Source organism: Labeo rohita, chromosome 18, assembly GCF_022985175.1.
Source record: "Labeo rohita strain BAU-BD-2019 chromosome 18, IGBB_LRoh.1.0, whole genome shotgun sequence".
Taxonomy (NCBI): domain Eukaryota; kingdom Metazoa; phylum Chordata; class Actinopteri; order Cypriniformes; family Cyprinidae; genus Labeo; species Labeo rohita.
The window spans coordinates 22,828,453-22,845,131 of record NC_066886.1 but is presented as its reverse complement, the minus strand read 5'-3'; the positions used below and the strand labels follow the sequence as shown (position 1 = coordinate 22,845,131).

General features: G+C 29.3%; 1 protein-coding gene across 1 annotated transcript in view; it reads left to right on the top strand.

The window, feature by feature from the left end:
• LOC127180857 (SH3 and multiple ankyrin repeat domains protein 1) overlaps positions 1 to 16,679 on the top strand; it is a 62,118-nt gene that overhangs the window by 20,280 nt on the left and 25,159 nt on the right. The window contains exons 8-15 of the mRNA XM_051135180.1: positions 4,252 to 4,368; positions 5,124 to 5,201; positions 5,379 to 5,445; positions 6,982 to 7,163; positions 7,253 to 7,383; positions 11,869 to 11,987; positions 12,145 to 12,258; positions 12,748 to 12,826. Of these exons, the coding sequence (XP_050991137.1) occupies positions 4,252 to 4,368; positions 5,124 to 5,201; positions 5,379 to 5,445; positions 6,982 to 7,163; positions 7,253 to 7,383; positions 11,869 to 11,987; positions 12,145 to 12,258; positions 12,748 to 12,826 (887 nt within the window). The remainder of the gene's footprint in view (positions 1 to 4,251; positions 4,369 to 5,123; positions 5,202 to 5,378; positions 5,446 to 6,981; positions 7,164 to 7,252; positions 7,384 to 11,868; positions 11,988 to 12,144; positions 12,259 to 12,747; positions 12,827 to 16,679) is intronic.

Below are 16,679 nucleotides of genomic sequence, written 5' to 3'. Positions count from 1 at the left end.
TGTTGTTGTTTACTAAAACTATTAAATAGATTTGTTGTTTTCTAAAACTATTAAAAAATAAATTAAACAAAGCCAGAATAAAATAAGCAATAAATATCAGATGATAATCTTCAGAGAAAATTAGAAATGAGAACATTTGGAAATTAACTGAAATTATTTTTTATTTTTCATATTTATTCATTTTTTCTATTATTTATTTATGCAATAATTTATCAGTTTATTTTACAATAAATATACATATTTTTATTTACGTAGTTTTGAAATTGTACAGCACTTTGGTACATAGTTTTTTTATAAAGTACTTTATAAATACATTTTAATTTCATGTGATTTAATTAGAAATAAATAAGTACTAAATCTACTGAAAGCTGAAATAAAATTAATTTAAGCTGTATAGATATATTTTAAAAAGAATCAAAATGATAATAGCACATAATAAAATGACTAAACATTAAGTAAAAAAATACTACAATTAAACCTAAAATAAAAAAAATTAAAGCTATACAGAAACATTTTATGGATAAAAACTATAATAGCACATAATAAAATTGCTAAAACTTTACTAATATAAATTAAAATAAAATTACTTAAAATAAAAATGCTTTGAAGAAATGTATATAAAAATTATAATATCATATGATAAAATTACTAAAACTTAAATTATATATATATATATATATATATTTATTATATATTGTTTTTTTATTATTATTGTACAACACTTTGGTACATACCGTGTTTTTTTTTAAGTGCTTTATAAATACATTTTAATTCCGTGTGATTTATTTGAAATACATAAGTACTAAAATGACTAAGTATTAAAAGAGCTGAAATAAAATTAATTTAAGCTGTGTAGATATATTTAAAAAGGATAATAGCACAAAATTAAATTAATAAAGTGTAAATAATATATATAATTAGGTCAAACTAAAGCTGAAATAAAAAATAGAGCTTTACAGAAATATTTTACAAAAATGGATAAAACTATAATAGCACAAATAGCATAAAAATACTAAAACGTCAGTAATATAATTTGTGTTATCATTTATCAGTTTATTTTAGAATAAATATATGCATTTATTTGCTTATTTTTTAAATTGTACAGCACTTTGGTACATACTGTGTTTTTAAAGTGGTTTAGAAAGTGCTTTATTTTGATTTCATGTGATTTGAAATAAATTAGTATTAACATTACTCCAATTAAAGCTGAAATCAAATTTATGAAAGTGCTAGATATAGCACTTTGGTACATTTTTGAAAGTGCTTTATTAGTACATTTTGATTTCATGTGATTTCATTTGAAATAAATAATTACTAAAATTACTAAAAGCTGAAATAAAAATAATTAAGGTTATATAAATGTATTTAAAAAAGGATAAAAGTGCTAATAGCACATAATAACAATGACTACAGTGTGAATAATAAAAATATATAAATTAAAACAAAAATGACTAAAACTAAACCTAAAATAAAAAAAAAACATAGTAAAATTACTTAAACTTCAATAATATAAATTAAGAACTAAAATTACTAAAACTAAAGCGGAAATAAAAAAAATAATAATTAAAGCTTTGCAGAAATATATATTTAAAAAAACTGATAAAAATGTCAATAGCATATAATAAAATTGCTAAAACTTCAATTATATAAATTAAGTACTAAAACTTACTACAACTAAAGTGGAAATTAAAAAAAAAATTAAAGTTGTGCAGAAACATACATATTAAAAGAACTGATAAAAATGTCAATAGCATATAATAAAATGACTAAAACTTCAATCATATAAATTAAGTACTAAAGTTACTAAAACTAAAGCAGAAAGTTAAAATATATATATATATATTAAACGTATATAGCATGCAATAAAATGACTAAAACTTAAATAATATATATATAAAAAAAAGACTGAAATAACACTTCAATTGCCAATAACTATAAAATTCAGGATTGTTGTGTCAGGTTGTACATATTGCCTCATGTAAAATCCTGAAGCAGAAGCTGTGATTAAGCAGCTGTTTTTATCCAGTGCACTTATCACAGTTCATGTCCCCCTGGAGCAACCTGCAGTTAAGAGCTTTGCTTTAAGGCACAGCAGTGATAGCGCATGGATAGAGACCTTCCAGCACATCAGCACTGGGATATAACCACTCCGCCTCACCACCGACGTCATAAGACTCATGTGTTTCTGTGCGACGCACACCGGCGGGTCAGCAAACCCACTGTGGGCGGACTGAGTCTGAAACGGCATGAATCCTAGAGCCCAATCGCAGTACAGTACATAAATGTCTTCAACAAATGAAGAACGGCGTCTAGGTGCTGTTGACTCATCCAGCAGACACTGTCCATAGTCCTCCGCTGTCTGTCTCTCTCTCTCTCCATAGATCAGACATGAAGAGGCGTTTGGAGAGGTTGGAGTTCACAGGTACCCATCTCTCATCTCTCATTTCATTCATCGTCTTCTGCTGTCTGTCCGTTGCCTGATTTTAAACAGACGTGTCTCTTTTTAATTCTCTGCTCTTTTCTCTTTCCTTTCTAAGCTGTTTGTGTACAAAAATATTTTAATATATTGATTTTCCCCATTCACAACCACCTTCAGTACCTGCCAGTTCCCCACACACAACCATGGTACGACTCCCACAGCAATGATTTTGCATATTTATCTCCCAAGTTAAGTCAGAGATTTAATTGTGTGCTTCCGGCCTATTGGCAGAACAATCAGGAGAAATTAAATAAAATTAAGTTAAACTTAAAAAGTTCAAACTCTTTTTTTATGACCAGTACCGAATATCTAGAGAGCAGAGCAGGATTACTGTAGTTAACCAAAGCTGAAACTAAAACCAACAAGTAACTTTTTTTGTTGCCTAAAATAAATGTTAACAGAAAAAAGGGCAACATTTCTCATTTTCCTTTCATTTTTATTTAAGAAATAAAAATAAATATTACACAGATAAATTAAAAATGTATTAAAAAGACTTATTAAAAATGTAAAAACTTTTTAATGAAAATTGATTAAATAAAAATAAAGATATTATATCTCAATGATACTAAAATAATAAAATATAATAAAACAAAAACTAATATAAGTGAAACAAATGGCTCAGACTTCAACTAAAAGTTAATTTAAAATAATATAAAATAATATATAATTTTAAAAATATCTAAAATATATATAGTAAAATTATATAAAATAATGATATAAAATAATATAATAATATAATAATAATTCCAAATAAAAATAAAAACTATAATAGCATCGCAGTGATACTAAAATAATACTGGGGCAGAGTGGTAAATAAAATAAAATAAAATAAATTTTAATAATGAAAATGAGGGGGGAAAACCCCACCAACAACTAAAATTTCAATGAAAATGGATAAAATAAAAATGTTTTTATTTAGTGTAACTTGAACAATAAAAATTAATAAATACATAGACAAAAACATAGAAACTTATTAAATAGCATCTCAGTAAAATCAAAATAATACTGAGGCAAAGTGGTCAATATGATAAAAGAAAAACAAAAACAAAACAAAACAAAACGAAAAAAAGTGGATAACATAAAAATAAAAAGTAATTCAAAATATAAATTAAGAACAGGATATTTGACCAGGACTTTAAAACCAATCATAAGGGTCAATTTTTAGAAATTGAGATTTATATGTCATCTGAAAGCTGAATGCAAATGCTTTCAATTAATGTATGGTTTGTTAGGAAAGGACAATATTTGGCCGAGACACGACTATTTGAAAAATCAAAATATTGCAAAAAATCACCTTTAATGTTGTCCAAATAAAATTCTTAGCAGTGCATATTACTGATCAAAAATGAAGTTTTAATATATTTACGGTAGAAAATTTACAAAATATCTTCATGGAACATCATCTTTACTTAATATCCTAATGATTTTTGGCATAAAAGAAATATCAATAATTTTGACCATTACAGTGTATTTTTGGCTATTGTTACAAATATACCCATGCTATTTAAGACTGGTTATGTGGTCCAGGGTCACATATTCATAATCAGTTAAAATGTTTGTATTTGTAAAAAAGTACAGAAATATGTATCAGAATTTTAGTCTCAACAAAAAAATAGAATAATCCCCTCCAACAGAAAGATATGGCACTTCTGCCCACTTTACTGCCTTCTTTTGGTTGTTCCTCTAATTTTTCTTTGTTCTTCTGACTTTTTCTCAACAAATGGATGTCATATTTTTTCTTTAACCTCGGTGTTTCGTTCCCTCAACTGTAGGCGTGTCAGCACGGATTCGCCCAACACTTAGAACACCTTCTGTTCTACGGGGCAGACACCACTTCCCAGAATGCATCAGGAAACACTGCCCTCCACATATGTGCCCTTTACAACAAGGTAATCAACCGTCTGACAGTAAATGTCAACACAGATGTGTCAGTGGTGGTTTTATCTTATTTATGGTGTAGTCCAGTCTTATTTTATTATTCATTTTTATATTATAGTTATTTAATTAGCTTTATTTTTTCATTTGAATCAATGTAATTTTAATTTTGTTTTAGTTTAATTTTTAAGAAATTTTATTATTTCTTTTATTTATTATTATTATTTTTAATTAATATATTTTTAATAATATTTTTGTGTCATTTAGGTTTATTTTTAAGTTTTAGTTCTACCTTAAATTCTCATTTTCATTTTCTGTTTTTTTTTTTTTGTCTAATATTTATTTTCATTTAGTTTTGTTCAGCTTTATTCAGGTTAAGCCTTCAAGTTAAGGCCTTCGAAAGGTCTTAAATCAGAGCAAAAAGTCTTAAATTGATGAAGCCATGGCAGTAAATGTTGCATGAATATGTTCTGAAGTATTTTAGTATTTTTATCGGGATTTAAGTATCCTTAAATCACGATACATTTACTTGAGGTGCGCAATGAAGACATGAAGCCTTGCTTTCTGAGAAATGTAACAAAATAAAGTGAGTTTATGTTTAAAACAAGAACAAATATCTGTCATTAGAGAATGAAAACTTGTTTTCCCTTTGAATTAAGTAGATTTTTCTGAGCCCACTGGCAGATTTGGTCTTTTTAATCATAAACTCAGTTCATTTTGCTTCTCAGGTAAATAAATGTTGATATTAGAATCTCCTCTGCCCAATCAGGAGAGCTGCGCCCGGGTCCTTCTGTACCGAGGAGCCAGTAAGGAGATAAAGAACAAACACGGTCAAACCCCTTTTCAGGTATCTATGTTTTAATAGTTCTAATCAAAATTACTTATTGTACTATACGTGCATGTGTGATGTTTCACCACTGTACTAAAAAGTGCATGTTTTCTAGAATTGCAAAGATTGTGAAAATATGAAAGATGTGAAAGATTGCATTGTTGCAAAGTATATTGCAATGCTTTTTTTTAACAGGTTGCTGTAATGTCTGGCCATTTTGAACTTGGAGAAATTATCAAAAATCACAACGATGCAGATGTTGGTAAGTTAATGTTTAAAATGTGCAAAAAGAAGCCAAAAATGTTCATAAAGAAGCCAAAACCCATAATGCATTGCTGTTAGATTAAATTGTAGATACAATTGTTAAATTAATAAATAAAATGCTTAAAAAATTAAAGTACTAATAAACAGTAATTCAATCTAATTGACCATTTTACGCAATATTTTTTTGTGTTGTGTATTTTTAATTTTTATACTTATCAGAGTGTTGAATCATTAGCATTGTTATTGTTACTAAAACTACTAGTTTTAACATATAACTTATTAATATTTGGTAACTGAAATAAAGCAAAAAAATAAAATAAAATAATTTATATGTATATATTAGTTCTATATATATAATTTATTTTTATTTAGGCTTTTTTTTTTTTCAATTTTAAAACTTAATAATAGTACTTCAACAAACTTATTGACGTTTTTATTTTTTATTAAATTTTATATATTTTATTAATTAGGTTGATATGTTTTTCATGTAATATTATATATATATATATATATATATATATAATATTACATGAAAAACTTATCAACCTAATTAAGAAATATATATATATATATATATATATACACTACCGTTCAAAAGTTTGGGGTCAGTACATTTTTATTGTTTCTTTTTTTTTCTTTTTTTTTTTTTTAAGAAATTAATACTTTTATTCACCAAGGATGTATTAAGTTAATAATTAAAACTTTATTAAAAGTTAATAATAAATAATTTACATTGTTCTAAAATAATTATATTTTGAATAAACACTGTACTTTTTAAACTTGTTATTCATGAAAGAATCCTGAAAAAAAAAATCACAGGTTCCAAAAAATATTTGGCAGCACAACTGTTGATATTATCCAACATTGATCATTCTAATAATAAATCTGCATATTAGAATGATTTCTGAAGGATCATGTGACACTTAAGACTGGAGTAACAGCTGATAAAAATTCAGCTTTTCATCACAGGAATAAATTCTATTTTAAAGTATGTTAAAATAAAATAAAATAAAAAACATTATTTTATATTGTAAAAACATTTTGCAATATTTCTGTTTTTTTTTTCTATATTTTTAATCAAATAAATGCAGCCTTGATGAGCATAAGAGAATTCTTTAAAGACTATTACAAGTCTTACTGACCCCAAACTTTTGAACGGTAGTGTATATATATATATATATATATATATATACACACATATAATATTAGATGAAAAACATATCAACCTAATTTAAAAAATATATAAAATTTATAAAAAAAAAAATAAAAACTTAAAAAGTTTGTTGAAGTACTATTATTAAGTTCTAAAACTGACATAAAATAAAAAGTCAAGCTCCATTTGAATCAATTCTCAATCGTGTTTCTCACACATTTCATTATTTTCTGCCTATGTAGTCTTTCCAAATCGCTTGCTTGTGAAGTTCCTTTGAAGGCATTTGCCTGTGTAGACATCAAGGCAGCTCACTAGGTTTTGGAACACAGCCTATCTCTATATATTGTGTTCTTCTCTAATCGCTTATTCTTGTCCCATCAGTTCCATTTTTGGAAACTCCCAAATACGCTCCTCTCTTTATGGACGGTATGTTGAGTCAACCCATCATGGCCGGCCTTCAGCATCCTCACCCGCTGCTCCGCGCCAAGAGCGAGAACACGATGACGACGCTCATGGATCCCGTAGTGCTGCCTGCCACTGCCGCCAGCATGCCACCTGCTCAGGTAGCCGTTAACCTCCCGCAGGGCATCTAGGGAGCACGCGAGACCAGACATCAGTCGGCAAATCATTCGTTTTCTCTCGTTTCAATCAGACTCAGCGCCGGGCCTCTTTCGCTTTGAGGAGCTCCAGTAGTCCCCGCGGAGCACGAACTCGATCCCCATCTCGTGGAAGAGAGGGAGGAGAGACGGAGGAAAGGCAGCAAAAGCAACGAGGGAGGCAGGGGTGAGTTTAGATACCAAAATCTGTCTCTGGTGACCATTTTTGACCATTGTCAAAACAACAGTCTTTACACAAACCCTCTGAACAAATCAATTTACTAAACTAACTAAATAAATGAATAAAAATAGAAAAAATAAGTACATAAATAATAAAAAAAGGAAATATTAAATATATGAAAATCAATAATTAATAATACAAATTAGACTTAAAAATACATTTAAAAATATACAAATAAATATAAGATTTAGATAAATGTGATTAAATAAAAATAGAAGATATGTACATTAAAAAAAAGAAAAAAAATAAATATGTGAAGTAATAAATTATTTAAAATAAAATGTTAAATAAATATATAATTAATTATACACATGATATGTAAAATAACTACATTTTAAAAATAAAAATAAATAAATAAACATGAATTAAATAAATGTGAATACATAAATAAATTAATAATTAGATTTTAGATTTAAAAAAATACAATTAGAAAAAAACTAATTAAAAAACTAACAAAAAGTAATAAATTATTTAAAATACAATTTTAAATAAATATATCAAATAAATATATAATTATATTTATTTATACAAATGCCATTTAATAAATACAATAAATTCATTTTAAAAATAAATAAATAAATGTGAATAAATAAATACTACAAATAAGATTTAAAAATAATTTTTTGAAAATGAATAAAAAAAATGTGATTAAATAAATAAATATAAAATAAAAAATAGAAAAAATAAATACATAAAGTATTTAGAATAAAATGTTAAATAAATATATAATTATGTTTAATTATACAAATAACATTGAAAATAAATACATTTTAACAGTAAATAAATAAACAATTAAAATTAAATCAATGTGAATGAATGAATGAATGAATAAATAAATAAATAATATAGAGAATAGAAAATATAGTATAATGTAATAAATACAAAATATTTTCCGAATAATAATTCACTTTTGTTTTAATTAGCTTTAATTTTATATTTTTGCATTTTAATTTCATTTCATTTTTTTGCATTTTGCTAATTGTTTTGTGCTTTTGTCATATTACAGTTAAAAAATTATAATTTTATAGTGTTTTTGCTTAAATGTATTTAGTTTTAGTTTTAGCTTTTATTTATTCCCAGTTAGTAATTTTAGTATATTTCAGCTATTTGCCAAAACAACATTTCTAATTTTCATTTTAACCTAATAATTCTTGTATATTTTATTCAGCTTTGTTTAAATGAATGAATTAGACACTGTAATGCTTCACATGAGAGAGCGAGACTTTCTAGTAAACTTATTTATCTATTATTGTAGCTCTTTGTCTCATTCCTGGAAAAGCTACAATATTGTGGAAACGTTAGAAGCGCCGCCAGTTTAGTTACTTACCAGCGCTCTGTGTTGAACACACTGCAAATTATGACAAACTGCACAGATCTTCCTGACTGGGAAGAACAGTTCAGGCTGTGCTGCAAAATCAATCATCAGCCTCTCAGCAGGCCTAAAGCACAGCAAACCAGAGCCGCTTCTGCAACCACGAGCTGCTTTTTAAGCCAAGTTCAAACCGATGGAAATGAGAATCACCTTAGGCCATCATGAATTAATAAATGAATTTCCCAGGATGCCTCGGGGTGTAATTACATTTGTTTTCTTTCAATTTGCACTGTCGTTTGATTTCAGTGCTGGTAAACGTCCTTTTGAATGAACAATCTCAACCTGTCAGGTTAAATTTCACACCGGAATCAAAAGAAAATATAAGAAATTCTATACTTCTTTAAGCAAATTAAGCCTTTTTTATTCATTAAAACATTATGTCATGTTCAAACATTATGTAATGTAAACAAAAATTAACAATAATAAATCCAGTCATTTAACAACACATTTGCAGTTCTCTGATGTTGGTTAATAGTCACATGACATGCAGGTAAACACATAAAAAAGTGTTTTATCGTAATTGTTTTCATTTTTAATCAACTATAAATATATTTAATTAAATTTAATTTAAATTTAATTAAATTTACTTTAACATTTAATTTAATTATCTGTTGTATTGCCTTTAATTTAATTTAAAAAGAAAACAACAAAAAACGTTCTATTATAGTAATTAGAATCAGAATGAGATTTCAGAAAAAATTATGATTTATTTTTTTCATAAAAATAAATTTTAAATCTAAAATGTCTGGATGCATTAAAGTAATGAGAATTGTAAATGTCATGACCATTTTAATGGTCCTAAAAATTTCTTTCTTTCTTTCTTTCTTTCTTTCTTTCTTTCCTTTTTTTTTTTTTTAATAATATTTAAGCCAAATATTAATTCTTTCTTTTTCTTTTGGGGCAGAATGTGACCTAGACGTTTTGTCTTGGGATTCATCATACTGTATTTTAGCTTGTAGCGTTTGAGACGGTTTCACTCAACATTAGCTCTTTAGTAGTGCGTGAACATTAGGACCTCTTCTATTGATAACCAAAGAAATCTCATTGATTACATGGACAAATTTCATGTGTAAATGAGTTTAGATCTTTCACTGTGGTGTTTTTATATGTTAAACTGTCAGCGTTAATTTCTGTTGCTCTCTTATGGTACATTACAGAAGCTCTGACTCACTATTTTGCACGTCGTGATTTGCTCTGTTCGGCTCCTGGCCAAAGCGCCACTGCCATACTGAGTTAATTCTTACTCAGTGGCTTAGAAACAAACACTTTCTGCTGTGTACAAGAATCAATCATCGAGCTAAAACATTCACTCTGTGTCGTCTATACAATAGTACATCTGAAGTTTATTCAGTCTAGAAAGTGGATTCTTAAACTTTTGCTTTCACATTAGGTCCAGCCAGTCTTGAATACTTTGGTAACATCCTTGAAATAATGATTTTGTTTGAGGGTTTGGTCTCACGGTGTTCAATCATGGATGGGGTCCAAACACTAAGGAGTTATTACAATCACATTCCTGCATCAAATCCTTGGAAACTTACCCTATTAAACAAAACCGAGCCAACATTATTCACTGGCACTAATGCATAAAGTCACCCGCCTACACTATTTTTTATTACTCTGGATATGATACAACTTTTTGCCTGCATGTTCACATTATTGTATTCTGTATTCCTCTGTCTGTCCCAGTGTTATTTTAGTGTTATATAATTATTTATTATATATTATATATTTATGTATTATGTATAGCTTTTATTCAGTTGCATTTTTTCATTTGTTTGTTTTTGTAATTGTTTAAGTTCTAACAGTTTTTGCTTTTTTGTAAATATTTATATTTAGTTTTTAATTAATTTTTTAATTTTAATTGTAGTTTTTTTATTTTAGGTTTGTTATGTTTTTATTCATTTTATTCATTTTTTTTAAATATTTCTGTTTAGCTTTATATCTACTTCAGTTTTACTTTTAATTATTTTATACATTAGCTTACACATATTTAATTCAGTTAGTTGCCAAAAGCAATATTTCTAATTTCTGTTTTTTTTTTAAGTATAAATGTGTTATGTTTCTGTCATTTTCATTAGTTTATAAATAGTTTGTAATATTTCTCTATAGCTTTACTTTTTTTCTATTTTACAATTAGTTTTAGAGCTTTAGCTTTCCTTTATATATATTTCAGTTTTAGTTTGGTACTTTAGCTTAAACATTATTTCAGTTAGTTGCCAAATGCAATATTTCTTTTTTTTGTGTTTTTGTGTTTTTGTAATTTTTACTGTTGTTTTTTGTATTTTTTGTATAGCTTTAATTTATATTTATTTATTAGTTGTAGTAGAAGTTTAAGATTGTTGTTTTGTCATTTTTAGTATTTTTTATATTTCTATTTTATTTTCTATATTAATTTTAGTTTCATTGTTTTACTTTTGCTTGAACATATTTGTTTCATTTAGTTGCCAAAAGTAGTTTCTATTTTGTTTACATTTTTAAATGTATATATTTCTGTATAGTCTTGATTATTTATTTATATATTTCTATTTTTCTTTCATTTATATTTATTTCAGTTTTTAGATATTTTAGTAGTTTAGCTTATTCATATTTATTTCAGTTATTTGCCAAAAGCAATATTTCTGTTTTTTTTTTTTTTTTTTTAAGTTTTAATTAGTTACGTGTTCTTGAATTTTTTATTAGTTATTAGGTATATATACACACACACACACACACACACATACATGTTATATTAGTTTTAGACGTGTTAGTAGAAGTTAAGCCTTTTAGAAATATTTATTTTATGTTTTTTATTTTCTCCAAATTTAGTAGTAATGTTTTAGTATGTCAGCAAAATGTCTTAATGTGCAAAATGTGCTTAATGTCTTCAAACATAAATTAGAAGTGTTGTCTTGGCTACTAAGTCAGATAAGTTTGTTTATGAAAGCTTAATTTTTTGATCTAATATTTATTTCTTTTATTTCAGCTTTATTTTGGACTACAGAAAAAGATTTTTAAATAAGTTTAGTTTTAGTTACCAGTACCAGCACTGATCAGTCCATGTGTTTTTGTGTCTGTTATAGAGGAGGTCAGAGGAAACGCCTGTACAGCGCCGTTCCGGGTCGCGTGTTTGTGGCGACGCGTTCTCACTCAGCTCACGGCGAGCGTGAGATCAACATCAGCAAAGGGGACAAGGTCAAAGGTCAGGAGGACTCTTTATGCCATTCTGTATAAGTCAAGTCAACATAAGTTGCATGATAAAATCAAGTTCCGTCTTGCATTGCTATTGTGTATTGCGAATGCCTTTTTATGTTAAACTTAAATATTAAAAGTTCATTAAAGCTGTCAAACACTCTCAGTGTTGAGTGTAGGTGAAGGGGGATTCTGGGAGGGAACAGTGAAGGGCCGCACAGGCTGGTTTCCTGCGGACTGTGTAGAAGAGGTGCTCCCCCAAAACCAGGAGCAGCAAACAGGTACAGCATACGAATCATACCTCAACTCTCTTTAATATCTCAGATGTGCTTGTTGCGATAAAGCAGAAATAAATGAGCCTTTAAGTCTCAACAGCGTCTCCAAAAGCGCTCGGGTTTGAAGTCTGGACAATATTGACTAAAACTTTTCTCTTCGAAATCTCTCAAGATGAAGCCATCTGAACGGAGTTTTAACCCTGCTGTTCTACTTAAATGAAGCTATATGTAATAAAATGTCAACACACCATAATCCTAAAACACAGCAGTGAATTTTTTCATTTCTTTTTTAAGCCTTTATGGGTCTTTTCTCTTTTTTTGAGGATGTCCCCAAGAGCTTTTCCCTGTGGTAATTTGCCTACTCACATAATCTTCATAACCACAGCGAATTTGCAAAATCACAACAATTTGAATACATCACACTTCCACTTACACAGATATACACGCCTACATGTGCTAACAGTCGGACTGTGTGTGTGTATGTGTGTGTTTCAGAGAGCCGCAATGAGAAGGCGAAGAGGAAACTGTTTCGTCATTACACAGTAGGAACGTACGATGGTCTTGAAGTGCCCAGGTGGGAACAAAACGGAGTCTGAATTCGGTTGTTCAAATTTTGAATATTTAAATTTGAATTAAACAGACATGTATCTGTTTAATTTAATTTAAATGTTATTTGAAATGTTCTATATTTAAATTTTTTATAATAACGAATTTATTTATACGCACACATACGCATATTTATTATACAATATAAATGTTCTGGGTTGATAAGTTCACATTACACAAGGCTATATTTGATACAGTAATATTGTGAGATATTATTACTATTTAAATTAACCGAACGTGAATATCTGCTAAAATGTAATGTATTCCTGTGATCAAAGCTGAATTTTCAGCATCATTACTCCAGTCTTCAGTGTCACATGATCCTTCAGAAATTATTCTAATATGCCGATTTGCTGCTCAAACCATGGTAAATATTTTTTCTGGATTTTCTGATAAATAGAAAGTTCAGAAGAACAGCATTTGAAATTATTTATAATCATTTATAACGTCACTTTTGATCACTTTAATGCGTCTTTTTAAAATATAGGTAATATTTATTTTTTAAATAATTACTGCCCCCAAACTATTAATTGATTTAGTTCATTTCTAAAAGTTAATTCTCTATGATAATACGTATGTTATGTGGTGTCACCTAGGTTGTGCTGTGCTTTTATGTTAGAAACAGGGTTGCCAGGTTTTCTCAACAAAACCAACCCATTCGAGTTTCCATGGTAAAAATTGCGTTCCGGGAAGGTAAAATATATATTTTTTGGTGGGTTTCTACTGTAAAATGAGCATTTCAGGAGCTAAATATTACATTATTGGTGTCGCTTCAACCTAGGCATTAAAAAACCCCCGGCAACAACAGTGTTAAAGTAGCCCAATCCCAGGGGAGGACCGTGGACTTGGCACCGCTGATTAGAAATGGCTTTTCTAGCTTAGTTTCTAGCTTAGTGATAAACTGTGTGTGTCTGTGCTCAAGTACAAACTAAACTATACATGTTGATCCATTTAAATCTATTGATGGGGTTTTGTCAAATGGAATCGCCACAAAAAAGATTAGCGGCTGTTTCCTGTTTCAAACGTTTGCTGGCAGGTGCGAAAAGCGAGTCTCTGCCTCCACTAGACGGCTATGCAAATGTCACAGCCACTTTCAAAAAATTACACAACAATGTTTGGATCTGTGGCTCTCATGTGGAATATTAACACATGCGGTGTGAGCCGCTTCTGTCTCTCTGCTGCCGCTCTCTTGTCTCTGAACTGTCTCTCTCTCACGCACCGTGCATCAGCTGAAACGCAGTGGATATGTAAAATTGTGTGCATACGTTGTGTTGTGTGTTTGTGTATGTATGCATGGGTGTGTGTGTGTGTGTCCGTGCACATATAAGCTGTGTTGATCATCTGTTGCCATGCAGGCCGAGTGTGTGCGGTGAATACCAGTATCCGCTCGCATCTCTCACCCACTCATCAAAATCCCACAATTTTTCTCCGGTTCTGTATGAAAGGAATAGATCACCCAAAAATGAATATTCTGTCATTATTTACTCACCCTCATGTCGTTCCAAAGCACAGCGCTGTTTTGTCCGGGCTTTAACCTTATGTAGCTCTTAGTGATTGAAAGATTTTTAAATGTTTTTAAAATAAGTATCTTCTGCTCACCATGGCTGCATTTATTTGATTAAAAAAAACAATAAAATCAGTAATATTGTCAAATATTATTACAATTTAAAATAACCATTTTCTATATAAATATATTTTAAAATGTAACTTATTTTTGTGATGCAAAGCTGAATTTTCAGCACCATTACTCCAGTCTTCAGTGTCGCATGATCCATTGGAAATCATTCTGATATGCTGATTTAATTTTTTTTTTTTTAATTGGAAGAAACATCTCTGATTATTATTAAAGTTAAAAACACTTGTGCTGCTTTATAAAAGAACTGCATTTATTTGAAACTGAACATCATTACTGATTAATTTCTTTAAAAAAAATCTTACTAACCACAAACTTTTGAACAGTAGTCTATATTCTCATTATTTCCAGTCTTCTGAAGTCATATGATGCTTAGTCTGAGGCACACACCATATTTAAGTCGTTTATTGACTGGAAATGTTTTTCTCCATCAAAGCTATGAAATCTCATTTCTGTTTGAGACACGCCACACAGATGTGCTGTCCTCTTTTTAAAGACTTCTATGGTGTTTTTTGTCCATTTTCATCAGCTACAAAAATAGACTAACCTGGAGCTGTCAAGGCCAGAAAAGCACTATGAAAGTATTATAAAAGCAGTTGAGTCATTATATTACTGCATTGTTGCTGCGTCACGTGGCATTACAAGTGGCTTTTGGCATCACAGAGATCAAACCTGTTGCGATAGGAAAAGTTATCAATGTTTAACCATTTAAATTAAGCATTCCTATTGCACAAACAGTACATAATTGCACCCACCAGGTAATATGCAGGCATTTTTTAAAAAAAAATGTGTACCTTGATTGCAATATAAGTCACTTTGGATAAAAGCTTCTGTAAAATGCATAGACGTTGAATTTCTTTCTGCTTCTCATGCAAAGTATAGTCTGAAATAAACTGAAACCAGAAGCTTGGTGTCATTGACGTCAAACCTGCCATGATAGGACAAATTATCAATTAAAATGAAGCATTCTTGTAGCTGAAACAAAAGAGCATGAAGTTTGCTACGCAATCTCTTTATTTTTATATAAAATTTGTACCTTGATGCAATATTAGTCACTTTGAATAAAAGCGTCTGCCAAATGCATAAATATAAATGTTGAATGTTTGTTTGCTTCTCATGCAAAACTATCAGAAAACTCACTTCATTTTGCCATTGGATATTTTTATGGTGTTTTTGGCCCTTTTTGTCTACAGCAAAAACTGTAACCAGAAACCAGAAGCTGTAAACAAGTTACTTTTGGTATCACTGACATCAAACTTCCAGTGATGGGAAAAATGATCAATTAAAATGAAGCATTTCTTTACTTTATCTAATAGAGCATGACATTTGCAATGCCATGGGTTCGAATGGGTGTGACTTCAGGAGGCCACAGTATATGTCATTTGAGATACTTTTAAGGTGTTTCTGGCCTTTTTTGTTTACAACACAAACTACATCCAGAATCTAGAAGCTATGAAGAAGTTACTTTTGGCATCACTGATGTCAAACCTGCTATGATAGGAAAAATTATCAATTACATTGAAGCAATCCTGTAGCGCACACAACAAAGCATGACGTTTACAATGCTATGGGTTCGATTCCCAGGCAATGCGTGCAATACAATATTGGTCTGCTCCATGCAAAGCTATCGTAAGACTTAAGGAGGCCACAGTACATGTAATTTGAGATACTTTAATGTTGTTTTTTATTAGAGATGCACCGATGCATCGGCTAACAATTAGTGTCGGCCGATCGGTGCATCTCTAGTTTTTATGTTGTTTTCGACTGTAACCAGAAACCAGAAGCTATCAAGAAATTATATTTGGCTTCATTGATGAAAAATTATCAATTGAAATGAGCATGATGATTGCAACGCCATGAGTTTGCTTCCCTGGTAATGCATGTAATGCAATTTCAGTCTTGTTTTTGGCCCTTTATTACTACAACAAAAACTGTAACCAGAAACCAGAAATTGTCAAATTACTTTGGTTATCTCTGGTATCAAACCCGTTGCAGTGGGAAAATGTATCAATTAAAATTAAGCATTCCAGTATCTCAAACAATAGAGCATGACATTTACAACGCCATGGGTACAATTCCCAGTCAATGCATGCAGTGCAATTTCAGTTTGATTCTCATGCAAAGCTATCGTGTGACTTCAGGAGGCCACAGTATGTCATTTTAGATACTTTATTTTGTTTTTGGCCCT